General features: G+C 38.0%; 2 protein-coding genes and 1 non-coding gene across 3 annotated transcripts in view; 1 reads left to right on the top strand and 2 right to left on the bottom strand.

Moving 5' to 3' along the window:
- zgc:113232 (uncharacterized protein LOC541546 homolog) overlaps window positions 1-14,773 on the bottom strand; it is a 45,883-nt gene extending 31,110 nt beyond the window's left edge. Inside the window, exons 1-11 of the mRNA XM_062422036.1 lie at window positions 14,719-14,773; window positions 12,961-13,247; window positions 9,292-9,376; window positions 7,217-7,282; window positions 6,490-6,653; window positions 5,428-5,559; window positions 4,302-4,355; window positions 4,125-4,178; window positions 3,331-3,384; window positions 2,106-2,159; window positions 1,502-1,555 (exon numbers count right to left, since the gene is read on the bottom strand). Coding sequence (XP_062278020.1) covers window positions 1,502-1,555; window positions 2,106-2,159; window positions 3,331-3,384; window positions 4,125-4,178; window positions 4,302-4,355; window positions 5,428-5,559; window positions 6,490-6,653; window positions 7,217-7,282; window positions 9,292-9,376; window positions 12,961-12,981 — 738 coding nt within the window. The 5' untranslated portion in view covers window positions 12,982-13,247; window positions 14,719-14,773. The remainder of the gene's footprint in view (window positions 1-1,501; window positions 1,556-2,105; window positions 2,160-3,330; window positions 3,385-4,124; window positions 4,179-4,301; window positions 4,356-5,427; window positions 5,560-6,489; window positions 6,654-7,216; window positions 7,283-9,291; window positions 9,377-12,960; window positions 13,248-14,718) is intronic.
- Window positions 8,058-8,129, top strand: trnap-cgg (transfer RNA proline (anticodon CGG)). Its single transcript has one exon. It is a non-coding gene; the product is annotated as a tRNA-Pro (tRNA).
- snrnp48 (small nuclear ribonucleoprotein 48 (U11/U12)) lies at window positions 14,391-21,048 on the bottom strand. Its single transcript, XM_062422057.1, has 9 exons — window positions 20,830-21,048; window positions 19,704-19,817; window positions 19,115-19,175; window positions 18,412-18,492; window positions 16,365-16,544; window positions 16,028-16,149; window positions 15,202-15,323; window positions 14,993-15,109; window positions 14,391-14,871 (listed from the first exon to the last, which is right to left on the bottom strand). Exons 1-9 carry the CDS (start codon window positions 20,974-20,976, stop codon window positions 14,775-14,777), a joined length of 1,041 nt encoding a protein of 346 aa, XP_062278041.1. The 5' UTR covers window positions 20,977-21,048; the 3' UTR covers window positions 14,391-14,774.
- Between the last annotated feature and the right edge of the window lie 2,745 nt (window positions 21,049-23,793).

The raw sequence follows: 23,793 nt of genomic DNA, 5'->3' as shown, positions 1-23,793 counted from the left end.
AAGGAAAGGTAGATGCTGCACACTTTACATTATACTTTATGTTCAGTTTTGATATAATTAATAATAACAATAACACATTTATTCTATGCACTGCTTTTAAAGAGGCAAAATGCTTCACATGACATAAATAAAACACAACTAAAGCTTTTTGGCTCCTTCTTAAGTGATAAATACATTTGCATAAAGATTAAATCAGCTGTTGAAAAAGTGAAACTGGAATCTAAAGCTGCATTTAAATAAAAGGGGAAAAAAGGGGAATAATCACAGTTTAATGTGGTGGTTGAGCCATTTTAAATAGACTATCCTCTGTTTATATTAAACAGCTGCAGCGTCTGTCGGCTGGTAAAACCCCCTAAAATTCACCACCAGTGTTTCTTTTTATTGCATCACTGCTTCACCTGCTCGCTGACGAGGTGAAACAGCCGCCATTATGGCTCAACGTGGGTCAATAGGAGCCAAAACATCAGCTGATTTCAAGACACTCTCCTATCTGATCCACTCAATTAATTTATAAACCACTTAGATAAAGTCCTCTCTGTATTTAACCCTCCTGTTGTCCTCGAGTCAAGGAAGGAAGGATGGAAGGGAGGAAGAAGGAGGGAAAGGAGGGAGGAAGGAAGGAAGGAGGAGGAAGGAAAGGAAGGAAGCGAGGAAGGAAAGGAAGGAGGGAGGAAAAAGGAAGGAAAGGAGGGAGGGAGGAAGGAAAAGAAGGAAGGGAGGAAGGAAAGGAAGGAAGGACGGAGGAAATAAGGAAGGAAGGAGGGAGGGAGAGAGGAAAAGAGGAAGGGAGGAAGGAAGGAAAGAAGGACAGAGGAAAGAAGGAATGGAGGAAGGTAGGGGGAGGAAAGAAAGAGAGAAGGAGGGAGGGAGGAAGGAAAGGAAGGAAGGAAGGAAAGAAGGAGGGAAGGAAAGAAGGAGGGAGGAAGGAAAGACAGAAGGATGGAAGAAAGGGGGATGGAGGAAGGAAAGAAGGAAGGGAGGAAAGAGAGGAGGGAAAGAAAGAGAGAAGGAGGGAGGGAGGTAGGACAGACAGAAGGAAGGAAGGGAGGAAAGAAGGAACAGTCAAAACAGACGGGGTCAATTTGACCCGGGAGGACGACACAAAGGTTAAAGCACATCTTGGTCTCTGCAGCAGCCTGATAATCTGACATGTTTGCAGTTTATGAGCCAGGTCGACTCCTTCAGGAGCCTTTTAGTTGTTTCTAAAGTGCAAGACTAAAGCTTTTAGAGAGGCAGCTTTTAGTTTTTATTCTCTGAGCTTTTAAAATATGTCAAAATACAGCTGTTATAATATTTTACTCCTTCTAAAATACTGTGTTTCTCTTCTATTTCGTTGTATTTCACCTGTGCATTTGCTCTCTCTCTGTTATCAGCTTGTCTATCGTCTGTGAAGCTGCTATACTTATAAAGTTTATTTGATGCAACAGAGTTCATTTCTGCACAAACACTGCAGATGTTTCCACCACAGAAGAAGAGTTGAGAAGTCACCGTGTTTCCTTACAGTCTCACCAGGACCTCCGACTCCTCCGCGAGGTCCCTCCATGCCGACCTCCCCCTGTCAGCAGGAAGAGATGATAACGGGTTAAAAATGATCTTCACTGCTACATCATAAAAAGAAATCCTCATAACTACTATCTTATTAAAACTATTAACTATTCATTTCACTAAAACACATGGCAATAGATACGGGGCAAAAATGTGTAAAGAAAGGTGGAGTAATGTTTATCTTTATGGTATAATTGCAGTTAATTCATCATATTGTCACTATTTGTTTGACAGCTGCTGTGTCTGCCGGCTGGAAAACCCCTAAAATCCACCGCTCCAGCTGGTCGTTAAAAGTCTCACCAGGACCGCCGGTTGTGAGTCAAAGCGGTTGCCATAGGAACCAAAACTCCAGGTGATTTCCAAATATGTGGCGGAAGAACATCTGGATCTCTACTCAGGTCAACAGGTGCTTTCATGAACAGTTTCTACCTTTTTAGTTTGAGAGTCATCGTAAGGCCAGAAGCTGATATTAAAGTACTCTGAGGTGGATTTTTTTATTTGGGAATATATTAATACATTTGACATGCTTGAAAAGAAAATTGTACACATGTTTAATTTACCTTCAGGCCGAGGTCTCCTGACTCTCCTGGGTCTCCAATGAGTCCGGGTTCTCCCTGTTAAAAAAGAAAAACAGAAGGAAAGATTTGTTTAATTGTAAGTATGGTTGCAAGTAACCTCTTAATTAATAATTCAGCTGATTATTTTCAATTAAAATCAATTCAATTTGTCTGTAAAATGTAAGAAAATGGTAAAAATGTTCATTATAATTTCCCAAAGCTTAAAAAAATGTATTCAGATATTCAGTTTAATGAGTTTTTTGCACCGGGCCGAAACCAGCACCGTTAGTCCGAAGAATCAGGACGTCTGGAAGAATAGTGTTGGAATTTCCTGATGGACTTTGAACGCCACACAGCTCACATTAAGTAATATATCTACATCGTTAGATCAATGAATAGTAAGAGGTTGATGAGTTAACAACGGATAAAGCTAAGTTAACCCTCATCTCAGTCACGTGTGTTGTTGCTGAGCACGTGACCACGAGTTGGCGCCATTTTTGGTCTAGGGCAGGGGTGTCAAACATGCGGCCTGAGGGCCAGAACCGGCCCGCCGTTGGGTGCGGTCCGGCCCACTTTCCATCCTGTGTTCTTTTCCTTCCTTCAATTTGTCCTTCCTACCTTCCTTTTTTCCTTTCTTCGTTCCTTCCTTCCTTTCTTCCTTCTGTCCTTGCTTCCATCTGTCCTTCCTTCCTTTCTTCCTTCTGTTCTTCCTTTCTTTCTCCCTTTCTTCCTTCTGTCCTTCCTTCCTCCCTTTCTTCCTTTTGTTCTTCCTTCCTTTTCTTCCTTCTGTCCTTCCTTCCATCTGTCCTTCCTTCCTTCTGTCCTTCCTTCCATCTGTCCTTCCTTCCATCTGTCCTTCCTTCCATCTGTCCTTCCTCCCTACCTTCCTTTTTTTGTTCCTTCCTTCCTTCCTTCCATCTATCCTTCCTTCCATCTGTCCTTCCTTTCATCTGTCCTTACTCCCTTTCTTCCTTCTGTCCTTCCTACCTTCCTTCCTTCCTTCCTTCCGTCTGTCTGTACGTCCTTCACTGTCTGTCTTTCCTACCTTTCTTCATTCCTTCCTTTTTCCTTTGGCTAATTTGACTGTTTGGTTATTGTTTCTGGTTTTCCGGTGGTTCCCCAAATTAATAACTAAAATTAATTATTCTTTAATTTCTTATTAATAATTATTTATGATAATTATTAATCATTGACCTACAGATATCTGTAGCCGGCTGTTTAAACTCACCATCGCTCCAGAGAAACCTGAAGCTCCGTCGTCTCCTTCAGGTCCGCCGGAGCCCTGCAACAGGAAAGAGGTCAAAGGTCAAAACAAGCTGCAGCTTAACAAGATAAATACATCAGCTGCACAATATAATCAAGTACAGTTATATATATATTAAGATAGATTAAACGTATCACTTATTCTATATCATGCAGCTGTTATTATATTCATGTTAAAAGTGATTGTATGTTTTATATTTTCTTTCATTTTCTTCCTTAATGTGTACGTGTCTATTTGTTTCATGGACAGTCTGGATTTATATTTGCTGTAAAAGTCATAAAAACGTGATTTAAAACAAGGTGAAAACTAACTGCATATCACACAACACACAACATTACACTATATACAGACTGAATAACAGCCTGAGTTTAATGTAACATTATAAACACCTTCATTTTTATTTCTTTTTATTCATTTTTTATATGTTTTTTGCTCATATTGTGTTGAAACGCGTCTGTAAAGTGTGATAATTTGTTTCCTGTTTTTGCCCAATGTGTTGTCTTGTTTATTTAAATGTTAAATAAACTGTTTACATTTTTCTCGCTGACGTTCAACGAGAAACTTTTTTATAGTTTGGGATTTTAAAAAAAGTTTTTTTATCAAACTGGTTTCACTCTTACTTCAGAAAACTTTATTTATGTTTTTTTTAGTTTCACTTTCGTTTTCCTTCAGTTTCTTTCTGATTCATCTTTTTACTTTCAGTTCGTGCTCCAACATCGTTGTGATTTATCTGTCAGGTTGTAACATGATCTACTCACCACTGGTCCTGCATCTCCTCCTCTGCCCCAAACTCCTTTGGGTCCTTTGTAACCCTACGAAACACACACACACACACACACACACACACACACACACACACACACACACAATATAAATATATATTTTCCTCTTTTTTCATCAACAAGCACTAACAGCGTTTTATTTTAGTCTCTCACCTCTCTGCCTTGAACTCCCGGCTCTCCATCTTTACCCTGCGGACCTCTGGATCCCTGACAGCGACACAAACACACAAACCAATGAGCTTTATTATCTTAAAGTTTTAGCTGCATATACATTTTTAGGGTGTTTCTGCTAATATAATGCAATATTCTCATAATTACATACTGTGGTGCTTCCATATCTACCAAGATGTGTGCTTCTTTTATAGTCCAATTGTTAGGGTTAAAACAAAAATATGATGTTGTAATTAAGGCAAAACAGATACTGATATTAGAGAGAAAAAATACAGATATCCATATATCAGCCATTTACTATGTATAGACAGAATATGTACATAAAATGCACTTTTTTAATTTGCAATGTACACGGTCGCCCATAAAGTTGGAATACAACATTTTTTTTTACCTCTTTCCATGAAATGATTGTGACAATGTGATTTATTCTGGATAGATAAAGTGTAAATATTCTCAACATTGTATTAATCAATCTCATTGCACCTGGTCAAAGGTGATTACTGATGTGTATAAATAGAAAATAAAAAGAGGAATGTGTCTGAAAACTAAATTATTCCAACTTTATGGGCGACTGTGTACATATTTATATATTTAGCTTGAAAAAGGAAAAAGGATCAAATATACATAAAATGCTTCTTATATAACTTTGAATAAATATCAGTGCATATTAGACATAAATACAGATACCGATATCTGTGATAGGCCGGTATCGATCAATAATATCAGCTGACCGGTATATTAGTCGGGCTCTAACTGTAATAATATAGTGTATATGAGGTATGATATTGCTGATTTAATGGGGCTGTAAGAGGAGCTGGGTGAGTGCAGCAGTAAAACAGGTTAAACTGTGTGATGAAGCTTAGACAGAGAACAACAGCGCCCCCATCAGGCCGGTCAGTGTAACAGCAGCAGGACAAATCAATCAATTAATCAATCAATCAGACTTTACTTGTATTGCAGTTTTCATGCATAGGAAGGAAACGCCAGAGGTAGAATATAAAAAATGTAAAGATTAAGAATACACAGATAAAATAAAAGATTAATAAAATATAATATATATGAAATGATGAGGATGAAGTGACACTGATGTGATGAAATGAGTCGGTACCTTCGGTCCTGCGAATCCAGCGAACCCAGGCTCTCCGGGTTCACAGTCGCACTCTGTCGGACCTTCCTCTCCGAGCGCAGAGTCGCCCCCCGACTCTTCAGAGGAGCCGGAGTCGGGGCCCGAGGGAGGATACTGAAACACAACAATGACAGCAATGGGAACGTTTAAATACACACTGAAGACATCCTGTTCTTTATAAGAGTTGAATATGTGATTTTCTGAGGTCTTCACATCTGGAAACAGCAGCATGATCATATTTAGATGATAAAACTGGACAAAAAGTCATCAATGGAGATAATTGATTAATTTAACTTGAATTGCTTTTTTATCTCCTTTTAAATAGTCTATGGTTTGTCTATTCTTGATTTTTCTACATTTAAATGTTTTTTAACTCTCTAAAAGAAGCTCCAGCGATGAGGCATAAATAGTTCAGTCGCATATCTAACAGGTCAGAATCTGCAGTTTTTGGCAAATCCATCATTATATAATCTGAAAAAATAAGTGACAAGAAAAAGAAGATAGGAAGGAAAGAAGAAAGGAAAGAGGGGAGGAAGGAGGGAAAGAAAGAAGGAAGGAAGGAAAGATGGTGGGAGAGGGAAATAAGGAAGAAAGAGGGGAAGGGAAGAAGGAAGGAAAGATGGAAGAAAGGAAGGGAAGATGGAAGAAAGCAAACAGGGAAAGAAGGAAGAAAGGAAGGATGAAAGAAGGAAGGAAGGAAGAGAGGAAGGAAGGAAGGAAGGAAGGAAGGAAGAAAGGAAGGAAGGAAGGAAAGAAAGAGGGAAAGAAGGAAGGAAGGAAAGAGGAAAAGAAGGAAGGGAAGAAAGAAGGAAGGAAGGAAGGAAGGAAGGAAGGAAGGAAGGAAGAAAGGAAGGAAGGAAGGAAAGAAAGAGGGAAAGAAGGAAGGAAGGAAAGAGGAAAAGAAGGAAGGGAAGAAAGAAGGAAGGAAGGAAGGAAGGAAGGAAGGAAGGAAGAAAGGAAGGAAGGAAGGCAGGAAAGAGGAAAAGAAGAAAAGGAAGGAAAGAAGAAAGGAAGGAAGGACAGATAGAAAGAAGGAAGGATCACCTCCATGGTCTCGGTGTCCTCCTTGGCGTAGTGGGATTCAGCGGTAGTAGCGTAGGGGAAAGCGTCCTCAGTGATCATGGTGACCTGCGTCGGAGCGTAAGGGTCGTAGTCCTCCGCTGGACGCTGCTCCTCGTACTGGCTGAGAGTCGCCTCAGGGGGATACTCTGATCAATCAATCAATCAATCAGTCAATCAATCAATTAATCAATCAATCAGTCAATCAGTCAATCAATAAATCAATCAATCAGAAATAGCAATAGTATTTTAAAGACAAAACTGGATACAAATGTATGCAAGAGTGTAAATAAAAATGATAAAAATGCTTAAAAAATGTAAATAAAATAAATGTAAAATAAATAATTAAGTAGCTAAAAACATTTAATAAATAGGTTAAATAAGAGAGAATGAGAGAAAAGGTTTATTAAAAGTTAGGAGTAAAAAAATGAGGTTAAGATAGATTAAAAAAGACTAAAGAAAATAAAATAGAAGAAGTTTAATAAAAGCTACTACTAAAAGACAATAAAAGAAGTAGACAAATACAATTGATAAGAAAATAAAACTATAGAATGATAATAATAAGATCTTAAAACATCAAAAACAAGCACAATAGAATAAAATTAAAGGTTGCAAACTATTACATTTTGAATCAAAAGCCAGAAAGGAGATGATGAGACTTTTTAAATGTGTGCTATGGTTTATATTTTGGCTGCTGGTCACATGATCTCACCTGGCTGCGGAGAGGCTGAGTTGTCATAGTGGTCGATGACGGATCCTTCGTAGGTTTGTTCCTCACCTGCTCAAATACACACATTATAACACAGGTTAGTTAAATGATGGGTCAATATTTATATATCAGCAGGCAGCTCTCTGTAATCTGTTCATACTGACTGAAAGAGGGAAGAAAGGGGGGAGGAGACAGGGAGGAAAGATGGAAGGAAAAAAAGACAGAAAGGAAAGACGGAGGGAAGGAAGGGAGGACAGGTGGGAGGAAGGAAGAAAGGGGGGCAGGAAGGAGAAGAAGACAGTAAGGAAGTAAGGCAGGAAAGAAGACAGGAAGGAAGGAAGGAAGGAAGAAAGGAATAGAAGACAGGAAGGAAAGATTGAAGGAAAAGAAGACAGGAAGGAAAGATGGAAGGAAAAGAAGACAGGAAGGAAAGATGGAAGGAAAAGAAGACAGGAAGGAAAGATGGAGGGAAGGAAGGAAGGAAAGAGGGAAAGAAGGAAGGAATAGAAGACAGGAAGGAGGGAAATTCTACAGGTTAGTTAAAGGATGGGTCACTATTTCTCCAGTAAGTGTCTTAAAGCAGCAGTCAGATGTTCATATGAGCAGTAAAGAGGTTATTTTCCTCTCTGTAATCATTCCTCCTGTTCATACTGACTATTAAAACCTTCTAATGTGCTTTCAATGTAAAGTGATGGAGACTAAATCCACAGTGTTTCCACACAGTCATTTAAAAGTAGATGATTAGCTTCTATTGAGCTAGTTAGTCATTAAGTGAGCATTAGTTTCAGTGTTTAGTTGGGCTCTTGACTGAAGAAACACTTGACTAATCTTTTCCTCTACAAGTGGCTCGTTGGTCTAGGGGTATGATTCTCGCTTCGGGTGCGAGAGGTCCCGGGTTCAAATCCCGGACGAGCCCTTACTTTGATTACAAGATGCCTCAGAAAAATAAAGATTACTGTTAAATCTACAATCATGATGAAAAAGAAAAGAGGATCTTAAAAAAAGGAACAACACAGCAAGCGTAAACATGAATTCTACACTGAGGTTTCTTGCAAACAGTAAACACTGACTAATGCAGATTTTCATTGAGCTCGACTCATTTAATTAATTGTCATCAGTTGTGTGTGCTCTTGATTGGTTGGAACAAAAACCTGCAGACACACTACGGCCCTTTATGGATTAGTTTGGACATGTCTGTAGTAAATAATTAGTTAGCGTCTGCACACAGGGTTATTATAATTAACTAAAACTAAAACTAGTAATGAAAAAATTATTTTGTCAACTGAAATAAGAATAAAGATGACATGAAAACTTAATAAAAACTACAATGAACAAAACAAAACTAACTAAAACTAAACTCCATTTTTACTGCATTGTGTTCAGTTTGACTTCTTCTAATACCTGGAAAACTAAAACTAAGACTAAATAAAAAACTAAAGAAACTAAATAAAAACTAAATAAAAACTAAACAAACTGAATAAAAACTCAACTAAAACGACTTAATTGCTTGTTAAACCAAACTGAGAAACTAAATAAAAAATAAAAACTATAATAACTCTGGTCACAAGTCTCACTTTCATCAGATCAGAACCGAGTCGGACCTTTCCATTGATGCTGCTTTTTAATAACATTGAATGTACAGCACTTTAAGTGGTTTAATTATTCTCTTTTAATCTAATCAATTATCTAATTAAACTACCAAACATTTACTGGATTTACAGCAGATAAAAATACTTTTAATCGTTCATTTAAGTTTCAGATTATTCCAAAAAACAAACACTTTGGTTTAAATGTTTGGCTGCTAATCAGAGTAAGAGATCTTAAAATGAATCTGATAGTTCTGGTAAATGGTGATGGATACTTTTTGGTCATTTTTAGACTAAACAATGAAATAAAATTAAAATAAGTGTTAATTTTATGCCTAAAACAAACATATTATTATTCATCTTTCTCTTTAATAATCAATGTAATGTTCCCCTTTATGTTGGTGTGTGAAGCAGGAATGAAAATCTCCTTAATAAGCTGTTTAATTAAAGATAAATGATGTATATGTATATGTTGTGTATCTCAGCTCTGACCTGAGTGGTATCCAGAATAATCATCCTGACAGAGAGAAGAGACGACACACAGCACCAAGACCAGCAGCCTGGAGAAGAGAGACGCCTGCAGAGACACAACAGAGACCGTTTAACATCATCCAGCAGATCCAACAGAGGAATAGACTACAGTACATTTAGTTAAAAGTAACTAAAGCTGTTAAGTAAATGTAGTGGAGTAGAAAGTACAATATTTCCCTCTGAGATGTACTTACTTTTTAGACATCAGAGAAGCACTAAAATGTTGTTGTTTACTTGATTTTATATATTGTTTTTATTCTATATTCTAATTACTTTTACTATGAACTATTTTTACTGTCTTAAAATTGCTATTTTTTATTTTCTATCTTATATTACATTCATGTTTTTGTTCTTTTTTATACTTTTTAACATTACAAAATATAATAAAACCTGATAATGCAATAACTTCCCAATAATGTAATATTACATTATTGGGTTAACCTTATTTTTGCAGAACTTAATAATGTAATAATAATGTTTTTATTGAGTTATGAGGGTTTTTTTTTACATTTTTGTGGAATTATTACATTATCAGGTTCTACAGGCCCTTTTAATGTAATTTATTTAGTTGTAAAGCACTTTGATCAGCATTTATTGTATGAAAGGTGCTATACAAATAAAATTATCATTATTATCTAAACCAAAAGACCAGCAGGAGTGAAGCTTGAACCTTGATGACCTCATGTTGGACCCTGCAGCGTCAGCGAGCATCAGATCTTTATTTTAAAGACCCGACGTTCAAACACAACTTCATGTTTTACAGCGTGCAGAACTCTCTGGTTGCTGTGCGGCTGCTGAGGTTCAGCGTCGGTCAGATGAGACTCTGCTGGTGTTTGGGTGAGAAGTGAACAGACTGAGAGGTTTTGGGGTCAGGTGAGACTCTGCTGGTGTTTGGGTGAGAAGTGAACAGACTGAGAGGTTTTGGGGTCAGATGAGACTCTGCTGGTGTTTGGGTGAGAAGTGAACAGACTGAGAGGTTTTGGGGTCAGATGAGACTCTGCTGGTGTTTGGGTGAGAAGTGAACAGACTGAGAGGTTTTGGGGTCAGATGAGACTCTGCTGGTGTTTGGGTGAGAAGTGAACAGACTGAGAGGTTTCTTTGTCGGGATGAAAAAACGCCGAGCTTTTCTCAGACTCATCTGACATTCCTGAAGTTTCAGTGTGAGGCTGAACGCCAACGGAGGAGCAGACCTGCACGTTTAACCTCACAGTGATGCAATAAACTCTCAGATAAAAGGAGGAGAAACTGACTGTAAACACACTTTCCTTTATGTGATACTTCATCTTCTATTTGTTTATACTTATTATTTATTGGCCTTTATTCTTTTTCTTATTACTGCTACTGTTAGTGTCCACTTGCTGCTGCAACAATGCAACTGTCAAATAAATATGTTATATTATATTATCTTATCTTATATTATCTAATCTGAAATCTCACAGAAATGTAGTTTTGGATCATTCAGAAAGCTGAAATATTTCATCTCTTAATTGTCTGCTTTTCTACTTTTAACTGATTACTTTTTTAACCTTCGTGTCGTCCTCCTGGGTCAAATCCTTCTTTCCTCCCTGCCTTCCTTCCTTCCGTCTGTCCTTCCTTCCTTCTTTCCTTCCTCCATCCCCCTTTCTTCCTTCCTACCTCCCTCCCTCCTTCTTTCCTTCCTTCCTTCCTCTTTTCCTTTCTCCCTCCCTCCCTCCTTCCTTCTTTCTTCCTTCCTTTCATTCCTCCCTCCTTTCCTTCCTTCTTCCTCCCTTCCTTCTTTCCTTTCCTCCCTTCTTCCTCACTTCCTTCTTTCCTTTCCTCCCTTCCTTCCTCCATCCTTTCCTTCCTCCCTTCCATCCCTCCTTCCATCCTTCCTTGACTCGAGGACAACAGGAGGGGTTAAAGCATTTAAAGACATAAAAACACAGAAAATACGGTCTGACTTTTGCCTGGTTCACTTCTGGCTTTGAGCCTTCAATGCACAACATCCGTCGTTTCTCCTCCTTATTTCAGGTCATCTCTTTAACTCTCCACTTGATAATAAACTCATAAAATATCCCAAAAGTCCTTTAAAGTAAAAACAAGCAACAGAGCCAATGTCTGGTTTTGTTACTCAAGACAAGAAATATGTACAATGTTGATTGTGTGCAAAATTATAGATATTTTCACTTTCCTGCACTTCAACATCAACGTTTTTTGCAGATAATAGCATAATGCATAATGAAGAGAAATATTGTGTTATATTGTGTTTTGTGGGCTCTGCTGGATGAACAGTAACTATAAACCAACCACAGGTCATTTTAACACGAGCCTGTTAACAGCAGATGTGACCTGCAGGACCTCTGGGCCAGTGAGGTGAGACGCTTTCATTTCATTATCCGTATGTTCTCATGGATATGTGCACTAATCATTTTATAATGCACTACAAAAAGCAAAAGCCTATTGTTTTATAACATTGCAACACATCTTTAAGTTTGTATTATAAGTTTTTTTAGTGATTAAAGTTGAATTTTCTTAGTTTGGTTTTGGTCCTTTTCAAGAAAATGCACCAAATAAAAAGCTTTTTTTCATTTTCTCTTACAAATAAACATAAATATTCCTCTTTAGATCAAGTTTTCATGATTCTGCTTTAACCTAAAAAAAAATGCCAAAAGAACCAGAAGCAACAGCAGTGATTTTGTGTTTTATGACCAAAACAGACAAAAATCTGCCTTAATCTAAACTATATAAATAACATGAAGCCCCTCTTCTCTAATAATAAAGGTTTAAATATCAAATATAAAGACATGTTATGATATATATATATATATATATAAAGGGAGTTAAAGTTTGCTAATGCTTGAATTGAAACAGGTAAAGTAAACTGATAATTTAATGGGTTTTACAGGCTTCTGATATCACAGTTTAAAGGTCACAAGACTTTAACCTAAGAGAAAACAAGCTTAAAATGTGGAAATGAAGACGTCATATCTTCATATTTAAGGTTTTTGAAGGCATAAAGTTAATCATAAAGGAGTTTAAGGCCCAATCCAGAGTAAAAACAGTCAAACTAAAACATCAATTTGATCATTTTTACCATTATTTAACATCAGTCTATTTGAATAGATCTCATTGTGTAACTGCAAACCTACAACCACACACACATTTTCTTATTTCTTGAACCCACACTCTTCTTCTCTCCATCATGTTTAAATCACTGCTTCTTATAAAGAATCAGTGTGTGTTTGTGTCTCAGATGTTTGAGTTGACATTTCTCTCTTCAAATAGCTTCAAATTAATAACTTTTTGCAGCCCAAAGAGGTAAAACGCTACAATATTTCACAAAAATGCAAAACTTTTATGCGAATTTATGTCGCACAATTATATTTTTTCTTCTTTTCTTGCTAATCTAACATTTCAAAAACCATGAGATGCATCTTCTGACTCTTTTAAAGCAGCTCAAACTGTCTCCACCTTGAGCAGCTGCTTCAATTAAAAACGCTGCTAATGCATTAATTCATCAGTATTAACAACGTGCTGTGTTACACTTGTTTCATATATCAGTCAGCAGCCCAATTATCTGCAAAATGACTCCTTTTAACTGCAGTAATTTAAGTTCATTTAGCTATTAATAATTCTATTTTCCTCTGGTCCCTTCAGTGGTCCTCTTACCTTTCCACTGGAGGCTCCCATGATGCTGCTGCAGTGACACCAGATCTCAATCAGGATCTTCAGCTTTTTTAGGGGATTTCAGACGAGGACAAAAAAAACAAAACAATCCTCAACTTGTTTTATCTTTTTCCCTGAGCTGTATCTCCTCACAGCATGATCCCTCCGATGGTTCCCCCTCTCTCTCTCTTTCCTCTCCTCTCTGTCCTCTACAGGAGCCCTCAGGTTCCCAGGCACTGACGGGAACGTCTCCGTCCTCTCGGTCTGCTTCTCAACAGGGTGAGAAATACCTGAGACCAGAGTCCAGCATCAGCAGAGAAAGACCAGAACAGAGGAGGATGGAGGGAGAGAGAGAGAGAAAGAGAAAAGAAAGACAGAGAGAGAGAGAGAGGGAGGGAGGGAGAGGGAGAGAGAGAGAGAGAGGGAGAGAGAGAAAGCATATTTGCTCAAAAATATTGTGATATTTGATTTAGTCCACATCGCCCAGCTCAGAGTCAAGACTAAACCAGTTGGTGGTGTACAGACTGATTTTATATTTTATATTATTCACAGATTCACAGTATGAACTGTGGTTTGAGGTCAACGTGCCCCCTCCCCATCTCTCACCTCTGACTGTGAGATCTAGTCAGCAGGTGAAGCGCCCACTCCGACAAGATAAGCCGACCCACATTATATAATCGATGTGACGTGCAAAAGTGTGAGAAAACAATCAGGGTTTAGTTTTATTGTGTGTCCGCCCCATATCACCCCTAATCCAGGCACACTGGAGGATGTTTTCAATAAGGGGGGGGGGGGCAACCAGTGTGTTACTACCATAGCAACACACTGTTTGACCAATCACCTTTAGGTTTATACATATTTATTCATGTGATGCTGTCGTTTGCACTGTTTCACAACTCAGCATGAGTCCCATGAGTGAAGTTACACATGTTGAGTTATTTAAGTGTTACAGATATTGTGGCTTTATACAATTTTTACTTGAGTTACACAAATCATAAAAACTGGTTTCCTTATTTATTTATTTTTTAAATTTCCCTACAAACCCTGCTACTGTAGAGCTACTAGAGAGCTACTGCTCTGCATGTTTTAGGTATCTCTCCACTCTAACACACCTGATTCTAATAATTAACTCATTATCAAGCCCGTTGACGAGTTTCAGATGCTTGATAATGAGTTAATAGTTAGGATCAGGTGTGTTAGAGTGGAGAGACATGGTCCTAAAACATGCAGGGCAGTAGCTCTACAGGAGCAGGGTTGGAGACTACTGCTCTACAGAATAATATTTGGGTTATAAATCGTCAAACTTCTCCAAACCACAGAAACCCAAATTTTAAAATAAAAGCTTTACCCTAGTTTCCTGATGACTGCAGGAATCATGTGTAAACATTTGCAGCCACACAGCAAAAAAAAAAACAAGCCCAAAAACCCGCTGACCTTTGAACCTTACGGTAAAACTGCCAGCTATGACACTCCTGTCCAACATTCCTTTGTAGTCTTGAGTTGAAAACCTCTCAGAGCCAATCCTGAGGGGGGGTGAGGGGGGGTGTGAGGGTCTGTTAATGACTGACAAACACTGTAATTACACTGTAAAGACACTGAAATGAAAAGCAGTGGTGTTAGATTTCAAAACGTTGTTCATGATGCACAAAAAAACCCTCAAATTGTTGCAGTGTTTGGTTCTTTAAAACTTTATTCCCCGTTTGTCCCCCCCCTCCCTCCCTTCCTCCCCTGAGTGTGTTAACTTAAAATAATCAGTGACACCTGACGCAGAGGCCACGACGACCTTTGACTTCACGTCGATTGCTGATCCGACGCTCTCACTTCTCCTTCTCCCGCTCGTCTTTCTTCTTCTTTTTCTTCTTCTTTCGTTCGTGGTGGTGGTGATGGTCGCCGTCTGGTGATCGGGATTCCCTGCTGGAAAATCCAAAACAGCCAAAATGAGCCCACATCAGTAGATTTTACACTTTTAAAATCTAAAACATTGTTCATTTAAGCCGCCTGACTCTGATTGTGTTATGTTTAACTTTTCTCTCACCTCCTCTTTTTCTTCTTCTTGCTCTCTCTCTCATGGCTTCGCTCCCGGCTGCGGTGGCGTCTGATGTGGGACTGACGGGACTCCGACGACACCGACTGCCTTTCATCCGGCCGACGTCTGATAGAAATAATTTTAATTGTTAAAAACTTTAAAAAGCTTCGATATCAGCTCATCAGGAGGTCAGAGGTCACTGCGCTCTCTCTTCCTACCTGTGGGACGAGTGTTCAGATCTCTCTCCTTCCTCTTCCTCTTCCTCCTTCTCCTCCTCTCCCTCCTCTCTCCACTGCTTGCAGAGCTCGTCTGAGTGGACGTTGATCACCTCTCTGATCACCTGAACAATCAAAGTGATACAACAACATTATACTTTTTTAGTTTTTTAATCACATTTAAACAGGAAGAGTTTTGGTGTTGATTGATGGTTTGGATCATCAGTGTTTCCTGTATTATTTAATATTTCTTCTCTTCAAAACTCTTCATAAAAATGTAAATTTCAAACTAACTGCATGAATACAAATTTTGAGAGAACACCTTATATTAGTTTTAATTAAAAAACTGTTTAGAAATGAACTGATCCTAGAATAAACAGAAGAGACTGAGGACCAAATGATTTTATATTTATAAGAAGTAATATCCTCAAAATTTAAGTCATACCATAATTGAAAATAAAACATTTTAAGGACATTTTATCACCTTACATTCTGAAAAATCTATTTTAAGCCACACAACTGGGTAAAGATACTTAGTAAATGCTTTGTGGACATTTAACAGGGCTGAACATATAGAGAAAGATTTACTCCTTTATTTCCTGAACCTACAATTTAGATTTCCAGCTTAAGTTCATGTGAATTAAGCAAAATAAAACTTGCTCTCACTTATTCTACATTTTCACAACATTAAGGCAAACAAAAGTCTGCTCAATGATGTTTTCTTGTATAGTGAGTTGTGTTGTAGCCTCAATCAAAGCCCACAGACACCTGAAAATGTGAGCCAAAGGGTAGAAACCCAGGTGAATGTTCTCCCGTGGCTCGCTCATACCTCAGTGTAAGACTTCTTGGTGATATGAACGTTCTTGGCTCGGTAGGACTGGCGCCGTCTCTTGTAGTCCCTCATCTCTGCCATCAGCTCCAGGTGAGTCTTTGGCTCATTTTGTTGATCATCTACACACAAAAAAACCACAAAAAAACTACTTTTACAGAACAAGCATGCGGAGGGAGAATCCAAACGTTTCTATTTTCATTAAAATTAAAGCAAAATGTGTTTAGAAGATAGTTTAATTTGTGTTCTGACAACAAAGATTAAAACAGTTCTGACTCATATCATGACTGTGATGTTTGAGGGTCTGTGTGACGCTTTGAAAGCCAGCGAGCTTTACCCTTCTGTAGTTTGGACACCAAATCTACGTAGAGATCATCGTTGCTGGTGGAGTCGGCTTCGTTCTGTCTGAAGACGCCGATCACGTGATCGTACAGAGCTAACCGGTCGGCCACAGTGAGGTCACACACAGTTCGCTTGTGGCTCTGAGGCACGTCGACGGGCTGGCCGGAGTACTGACCTGATGGAGAAATGACCGAGGGAGGGAGGTGAACATATACACTCTTTTCTGTTCATTATACTTATTTCTTTAAATAGTCAAGACACAACTCCTGTTTGTATTTTCTCTGCTAGAATCAACATGAGGCTGTAAAGCTTCTTCAATCATCTTCATCAGATGGCAGATAGCATCAAATTCCCTCTTTGTGTACTAGTAATAGTAATAGTAGTAGTAGTAGAACTTGTAGAGTAGTTGTTGCTACAGTAGTAGTAGTTATTACAGTAGTAGTAGTAGTAGTAGTAATAAAAGTATTTAGAGTCTTTTTAGCATCAGATTCCCTCTTAGTGTTTCCTGTTGAGCTGTGGTGGAAGTATAGTAACAAAAAGACTTTGCTACTAAAAACACTGTAACGTTGAAACATAGAAGATGAAGATTTGACTCATTCAGACGACTGAAGCTTCATATTAGCTTCACATCAACTTTTAAATCCATGTTTCTACAGAAGGAGGACTGTGGATTTAGTCCTCCATCACTTCCATTGTAAACATGATGAAGGGATCTTCTAATGGTCAGTATGAACAGGAGGAATCATTACAGCAAGATAAACACACTTCATGTTCATAAACCAGTTATTTTGTAATTTAACATGCTCTATACTTATAAAACTATGAAATATTAACTGTTTATAACCTCATTTGTAATACAGAAATGCAGATGATGAAACTGATTGTGAATATCCTCTTTTCAGTATGTGATCATAGAAGTAGTGGATTTCATGGAAAGAGGAAGTGATGTTCATATACTGAAACCACATAACAACGTGCCACTAGGATAAAGTTTCCTTCCACATTAATGTGACCTGTGAAGCCTGACTATATGACGCCTTTCCCCAACACGTAAAGGGAAAGTGTGTGTGTGCTTCATTACGTGTGTGTGTGTGTGTGTGTGTGTGTGTGTCCCGCAGCCCAGCCCCTGTGGTTTGGAAAGGATATGACATTTAAAGGATACTGCACGTAATCAGGCAAGCCTGAACCAGAGCAGCAGAACTTTCTAGAGCCCAGTTCCTCTCTAATACTCACCAGTGTCGCTGAAAACAGAACACACAACACACGAAATTACACACGTCAGCACAAATATGATCATTAAAAGAAAAGTTTTAAAAAAAAATCCAGAATGAAAATAATATGATGAATTTCAGGATCTTTTTAGGTATTACGGGATTAAGGGTTCAAATTTGGAGGTGATAGACGAGGTATCTGCACATTTTTAATAACAAATCAAATGACTTTTAAGACCTTTTTAATTAAAACCTCTTTTAAATAATACCATTGCGGAGACATATAATGATGCAAAAGCAGGATTTTACTGGTGCAGTGGGTTGAAATGGAGCTGATTTTGTTAATTAATAAGTTAATTGGTTGGTTTATGTAAAATAATCTGAAAATAATGATGATAATGATAAATAACATCAACTAAACTGATATAATTAAGCTCAGATCAAATGTAATGCTTTGACGCCTACAATACCAGATATTTTTAAAACCTTGAATATCAAAAACTAAATTTAAGACTTTTTAAGGATCCTCAGGCAGACGACCAAACTATTTTTGTGATGAGTTTATATATGTAGTACAAGATAAATCCACAGTGACCTCTAGTGGTCTGGTTGGGTAAATGTACATGTTCTCTCAATGTTGATTTCTCACTGTGTTTCTTTGCTTTTAATAAGAAGTTGTCACATTTCTGTCTTATTTACTGTATTAATTTATTTGTCAGGGATAGTGCATGTAAATAAAAATGACTGTAAATAAACCAGATTTAGCCCAAAGTCTAGTGTTCTTCCGTAGTCTCTGACCCAGATCAACAAACACATTTAAAGTGATGATACCTTGCCAGAAGACTCCCTCCATCCTCATAAGCGGAGCAGCAGATCTCGCCTGCAGGATTACTTGGTGCTGCGTGGGTTTGTCTGCAGAGAGGAAGAAATGATGATGGAAATGATTTGAGCCAGAGACAAAGAGATTTAACTTCATTCTTTGATAAATTATTTCACATCACTTTCTTTTCATCAAGACTCTCTTTGAGGTGTTTCATCCTTCAGTAAAGATAAAAAACAAGAAAAAAATTCACCAAAGAGAGCTAGGTGACAGGTGGAGGTCAGTGGCTGTAATTTTCTGTAATAAACTTCTAAAAAGATACTTAAACATCTACATTATGTTTAATAATATCTTGTAGGTCGAATGTTCTCTCCTGTCCTTTAAAACATATCTTTAGGGTCAGTAACAGGACAACAAAAAATTATGATTTCTTTTAGGTTTTCTTTTCTTTTGTTTTTAATCAACAGTCAAATACAAAAACCTTAATAAAACACGTCTTGACTCTTTGAAAGTTTTTATAGCAAGCCTCAATATTTCATGACAGCAGTTTAAATGTGTATGTTTTTTGGGGTCAAATTGATTAATTTCTCAAAAAGACTTCAACATACAAGGAAAACCACTTACAGAATCTCTAATGTAAAAAGCATTGGCTGAACTTTGGATCATAAAGGAAAACAATGCTTTTCTGTAACAATCATCAGTAATATAACTCACCCATTGTAAAGCTTTTGATGCTGTTGTTCTCGTAACACACCGAAGGGTCGACCATCTCCTCCTGAAAAAGATAAGAAGCGGTCAGGATGAGAGTCAGCACCTCCAAATACTCAGAGACCATGGTGCTCTGCAGGAAAAAGGTGGATTGCCCTTTCAGGGTTGGGAGGGAGTTGCTGCCCCCAAGTGGAGGATGTTTAAATATCTGAGGGTGTTATTCACAGTGAGGGTAAGACGGAGCGTGAGACTGACAGGCGGATCGGTGCAGCATCAACAACCTTGGTATCCCCAAAGAGGAGCTGATGAGCAATGCTAGGGAGAGAGGTGTCTGGACGTCATTGCTCAGTCTAATGCAACCATGACCTGACACCAGATAAGTGGCAGAAAATGGATAGATGGATGAAAAGACACTTGTGCAGTCTGTTTTCTTGGTATTGTGTTGTTGTTGTCCTCGCTAATATTACTGATACAGATGGAAGATGGGTGCTCCTGTTAAACTAGAGCTGTGTGTGTGTGTGTGTGTGTGTGTGTGTGTGTGTGTGTGTGTGTGTGTGTGTGTGTGTGTGTGTGTGTGTGTGTGTTTGTGTATTACCTGCTCCTCAGCTGTGTAGCCCATCTTTCTGAGGCTACAGAAAGCTTTGTGTTTCTCCATGCTCCTCACAGGGACTTGGTGGTGAGGGTCGTAGGGACACTGCTCCATCGCTTCCTAAAAACAGCACAAACAGACGATGAAACAAGATTAATTATAAACTGGAGAGAAATGACAAACTATCTGAAAAGATTTTGATAATCAATTGATCATTGAAGACACTAGGTTCCCAAATGTGACAATCTCCTGCTTTCCTTGTTGAGAATCGACAAATTAATCAATAATGACAATAATTGTAGACCCTCCTGCGTTAAATTAACGACAGCTAATCGTTACCGTTACCTGGTTACGGTTCATGTAGCCCAGCGACCATCCCAACGTCTCTAATAAACCGTTAACCGTTATCGTTACCTGGTTAGGGTCCTTGTAGCCTAGCGACCATCCCAACGTCTCTAATAAACCGTTAACCGTTATCGTTACCTGGTTAGGGTCCTTGTAGCCTAGCGACCATCCCAACGTCTCTAATAAACCGTTAACCGTTATCGTTACCTGGTTAGGGTCCTTGTAGCCCAGCGACCATCCCAACGTCTCTAATAAACCGTTAACCGTTATCGTTACCTGGTTAGGGTCCGTGTAGCCTAGCGACCAAACCCAACGTCTTTAATAAACCGTTAACCGTTATCGTTACCTGGTTAGGGTCCGTGTAGCCTAGCTACCATCCCAACGTCTCTAATAAACCGTTAACCGTTATCGTTACCTGGTTAGGGTCCGTGTAGCCTAGCGACCATCCCAACGTCTCTAATAAACTGTTAACCGTTATTGTTAGTTGGTTAGGGTCCTTGTAGCCTACATTTACATTTACATTAAGTCATTTAGCAAACGCCTTTATCCAATGCGACTTACAAGGGAGAATAACATTCAAGCTACATTGCAACAGAGACATTAGTGTGACAATAAATAAATACTGCTAGGTACACACAGCCTAGCGACCATCCCAACGTCTTTAATAAACCGTTAACTGTTATTGTTACCTGGTTAGGGTCCTTGTCGACCATAGCCATATATATCTATGCTTGTCGACCAGCGACCTAAACAACATCTCTAATAAACTGTTAAACGTTATCGTTACCTGGTTACTGTCCTTGTCGTCCAGCGACCATCCCAACGTCTCTAATAAACCGTCTAGCTGTTTTTTGCAGCTCTCAGTGAACTCTGTCAGCTCCTGCAGACGGTCCAGTCGCTCCTGGAGGGTTTGTGCTTCTAATAAATCCGACATTTTTACTGTTTTGACTCCAAATCAGCAGAAAATGTGTCTGAAATTCATCAGTGTTTTGTTTTCACTCCAGCAGCCGCCATGTTCGGAAGGATGCGTGATGATGACGTATGGCCAAGGCGTCGGCGGGAAAGCTGTAGCAATGCATGCTGGTAGTAGTAGTCCACTAAATTATATTATATTATATTATATTATATTATATTATATTATATTATATTATATTATATTATATTATATTATATTATATTATATTATATTATATTATATTATATTATATTATATTATATTATATTATATTATATTATATTATATTATATTGCAGCAGTAAGTGGATAGCACAAATAGAAGAGCATCAATAAAAAGAAAAAAGAATAATTAATAATATTTAAGTACACAAACATTAAAAAAAGAAACAAATGTAGTAAAAAAATATATAGTAAAAAAAAAAGTTAAAAATACATTAAAAAAAGAAATTAACAAGACAAACTGCTGCTCTTGCAACACCATATTATATTATATTATATTATATTATATTATATTATATTGTATTATATTATATTATATTATATTATATTATATTATATTATATTATATTATATTATATTATATTATATTATATTATATTATATTATATTATATTATATTATATTATATTATATTGTCACACTTAATTTCTCAAATGAAAAGTATCACTTAAACACTTTTTCTGTTATAGAGTTTATTACTTATAGTTGCCAGTGTTTGTCATTAAAACAAACAATAACAGCTTGTCAAAGACATACCAACATAAACATAATGCTAGGATAAATATATTAAATACAAATAAATATGACAAAAAAATGTGAACGACAGTAACTTTGTTTACATTATTTACAATCAAAACAGGAGACACTGAAAGTTAGTGGGGGCTCATGTTGGGTAGAGCTGGTCATCTTGCAGCAGGTCAGGATCCAGCAGATCATCTGTGTATATGTGCTCTGTTCTGAGAGGAGAAAAGACAGCAATCACCCTTTTAAACCACATACAATTACAATCACACTGATAACATCTTATATCAGTGGTATAAAAACTATTCATGTCATAATAAGTCATAACATACTTACATTACTTCTAGAGTGTCTTCCACAGCGACCTCCTCCACCACTTCCACTCCAACCACCACATTCCTCCTCACTGCATGAAGCAAACAAACAAATGTTGTTATACAGCATTTGACCTTTAACATCTGAGATACTGGCTCTCAGTACTGATATCACACTACACTCTCAGAAAATACAGGACATCATTGTACTTTTAGGGGTATAACAGCTTGTCACAGGGACGGTACCTTCTACAGAGCAGCTTTTGTACCCTTGACCCATTTGTACCCGTATAGAGACCTGTCTTGTACCTGTTTTTCCAGTTTTGCTCAGACAATGCCGAGGAGTGTGATCATTTTATCTCTACCTGAGGAACTGCAGAGAGCCCTGACAGCCAATCCCAACCTCTATAATGTAGATTTTACTGACAAAGCTACCCAACTTATCATTGAAAAGTCTAATAAGATAATGGGCTTTATGAGTAAATCCAATGTACTGAATTAGCTCCATCAAGGTGAATGTTCTCATGAAGTATTTTTGAGCAATGGTATGGACGATGCATGGTGGAGTACATAGAGGACAGTCCATTTCTGTCCCACAAGGTGCAATCTACATTAATGTACCTCTTAGGGCTAATTATGGGACCTCAATGGAACTGTGTGTACCTTTCTGAAGTGACCTTATTTGGATTATATTTCTTTTCCATTATTAACTACTTTAAGGATCCAGCACCCAGTTTTCAAGGTATTATCATGAGTTTAGCTCATTGTAACTTATCTCTTATCCATCATTTTACCAACAAATAAAATCTTCAAGAGGAGAGCAGGCTGATCAAACCCAGAAGAGGCTTACAAGTTGGACGGCAACTATCAACAGAGTCCAGTCCAGATTGCAGCCATGTCAAGTGGAAGGTGTGTCAAACGATCCCACAGTAGCCCAACCCCCAACCTGACAATGTTTTCTTGTAGACAAAATCTACAGGCCTTCTTCAGTGTAAAAATGCAGTTAAAAGTTATTTTAAGATCTTTTAATGGTCAGTATGAACAGGAGGAATGACTACAGTGAACAAAACATCTTTCACTGTTCATACAGACAGCTGACTGCTATTTGAACACGTGAACCAAACCTTTAAAAGGAATTTGAGATTGTGAACATTGATACCAACAACCAGTCAAAGCTGCTACTTCAGTCACATCATTGTGGTGTATCTTCTAATGGATGGGTGTCGTCCAAATGAGTCTTCATCTTCATCTTCTATGATTCAATGTTACAGTGTTTTTAGTAGCAAAGTCATTTGTTACTATACTTCCACCACAGCTCAACAGGAAACACTAAGAGGGAATCTGATGCTAAAAAGACAGTAAACATGTCAGATATCATTGATATAATAACTCAGACTGATGAAGCTCAATAGAAGCTGATCATCTACTTTTAAATGACTGTGTGGAAACACTGTGGATTTTGTCCTCCATCACTTTACATTGAAAGCACATTTGAAGGTTTTAATAGTCAGTATGAACAGGAGGAATGATGACAGAGAGGAAAACCTCTTTACTGCTCATATGAACACCTGACTGATGATTTAAGACACACTTGTGAATTGTGAACCTGTCCTTTAACAACCAGAAACACCTGGAAACATCAGGTGGACGCTCACCTCCGTAGTAGACGTATGGACTTCCAGGCCAGCAGTGACCCAATCCTTCTGGTCCCCTCTGCCCATAAACACACCCACATGCCT

The sequence above is a fragment of the Scomber scombrus genome, chromosome 7 (genome assembly GCF_963691925.1).
Source record: "Scomber scombrus chromosome 7, fScoSco1.1, whole genome shotgun sequence".
Classification (NCBI taxonomy): domain Eukaryota; kingdom Metazoa; phylum Chordata; class Actinopteri; order Scombriformes; family Scombridae; genus Scomber; species Scomber scombrus.
This window is presented reverse-complemented; position numbering and strand designations above follow the sequence as displayed.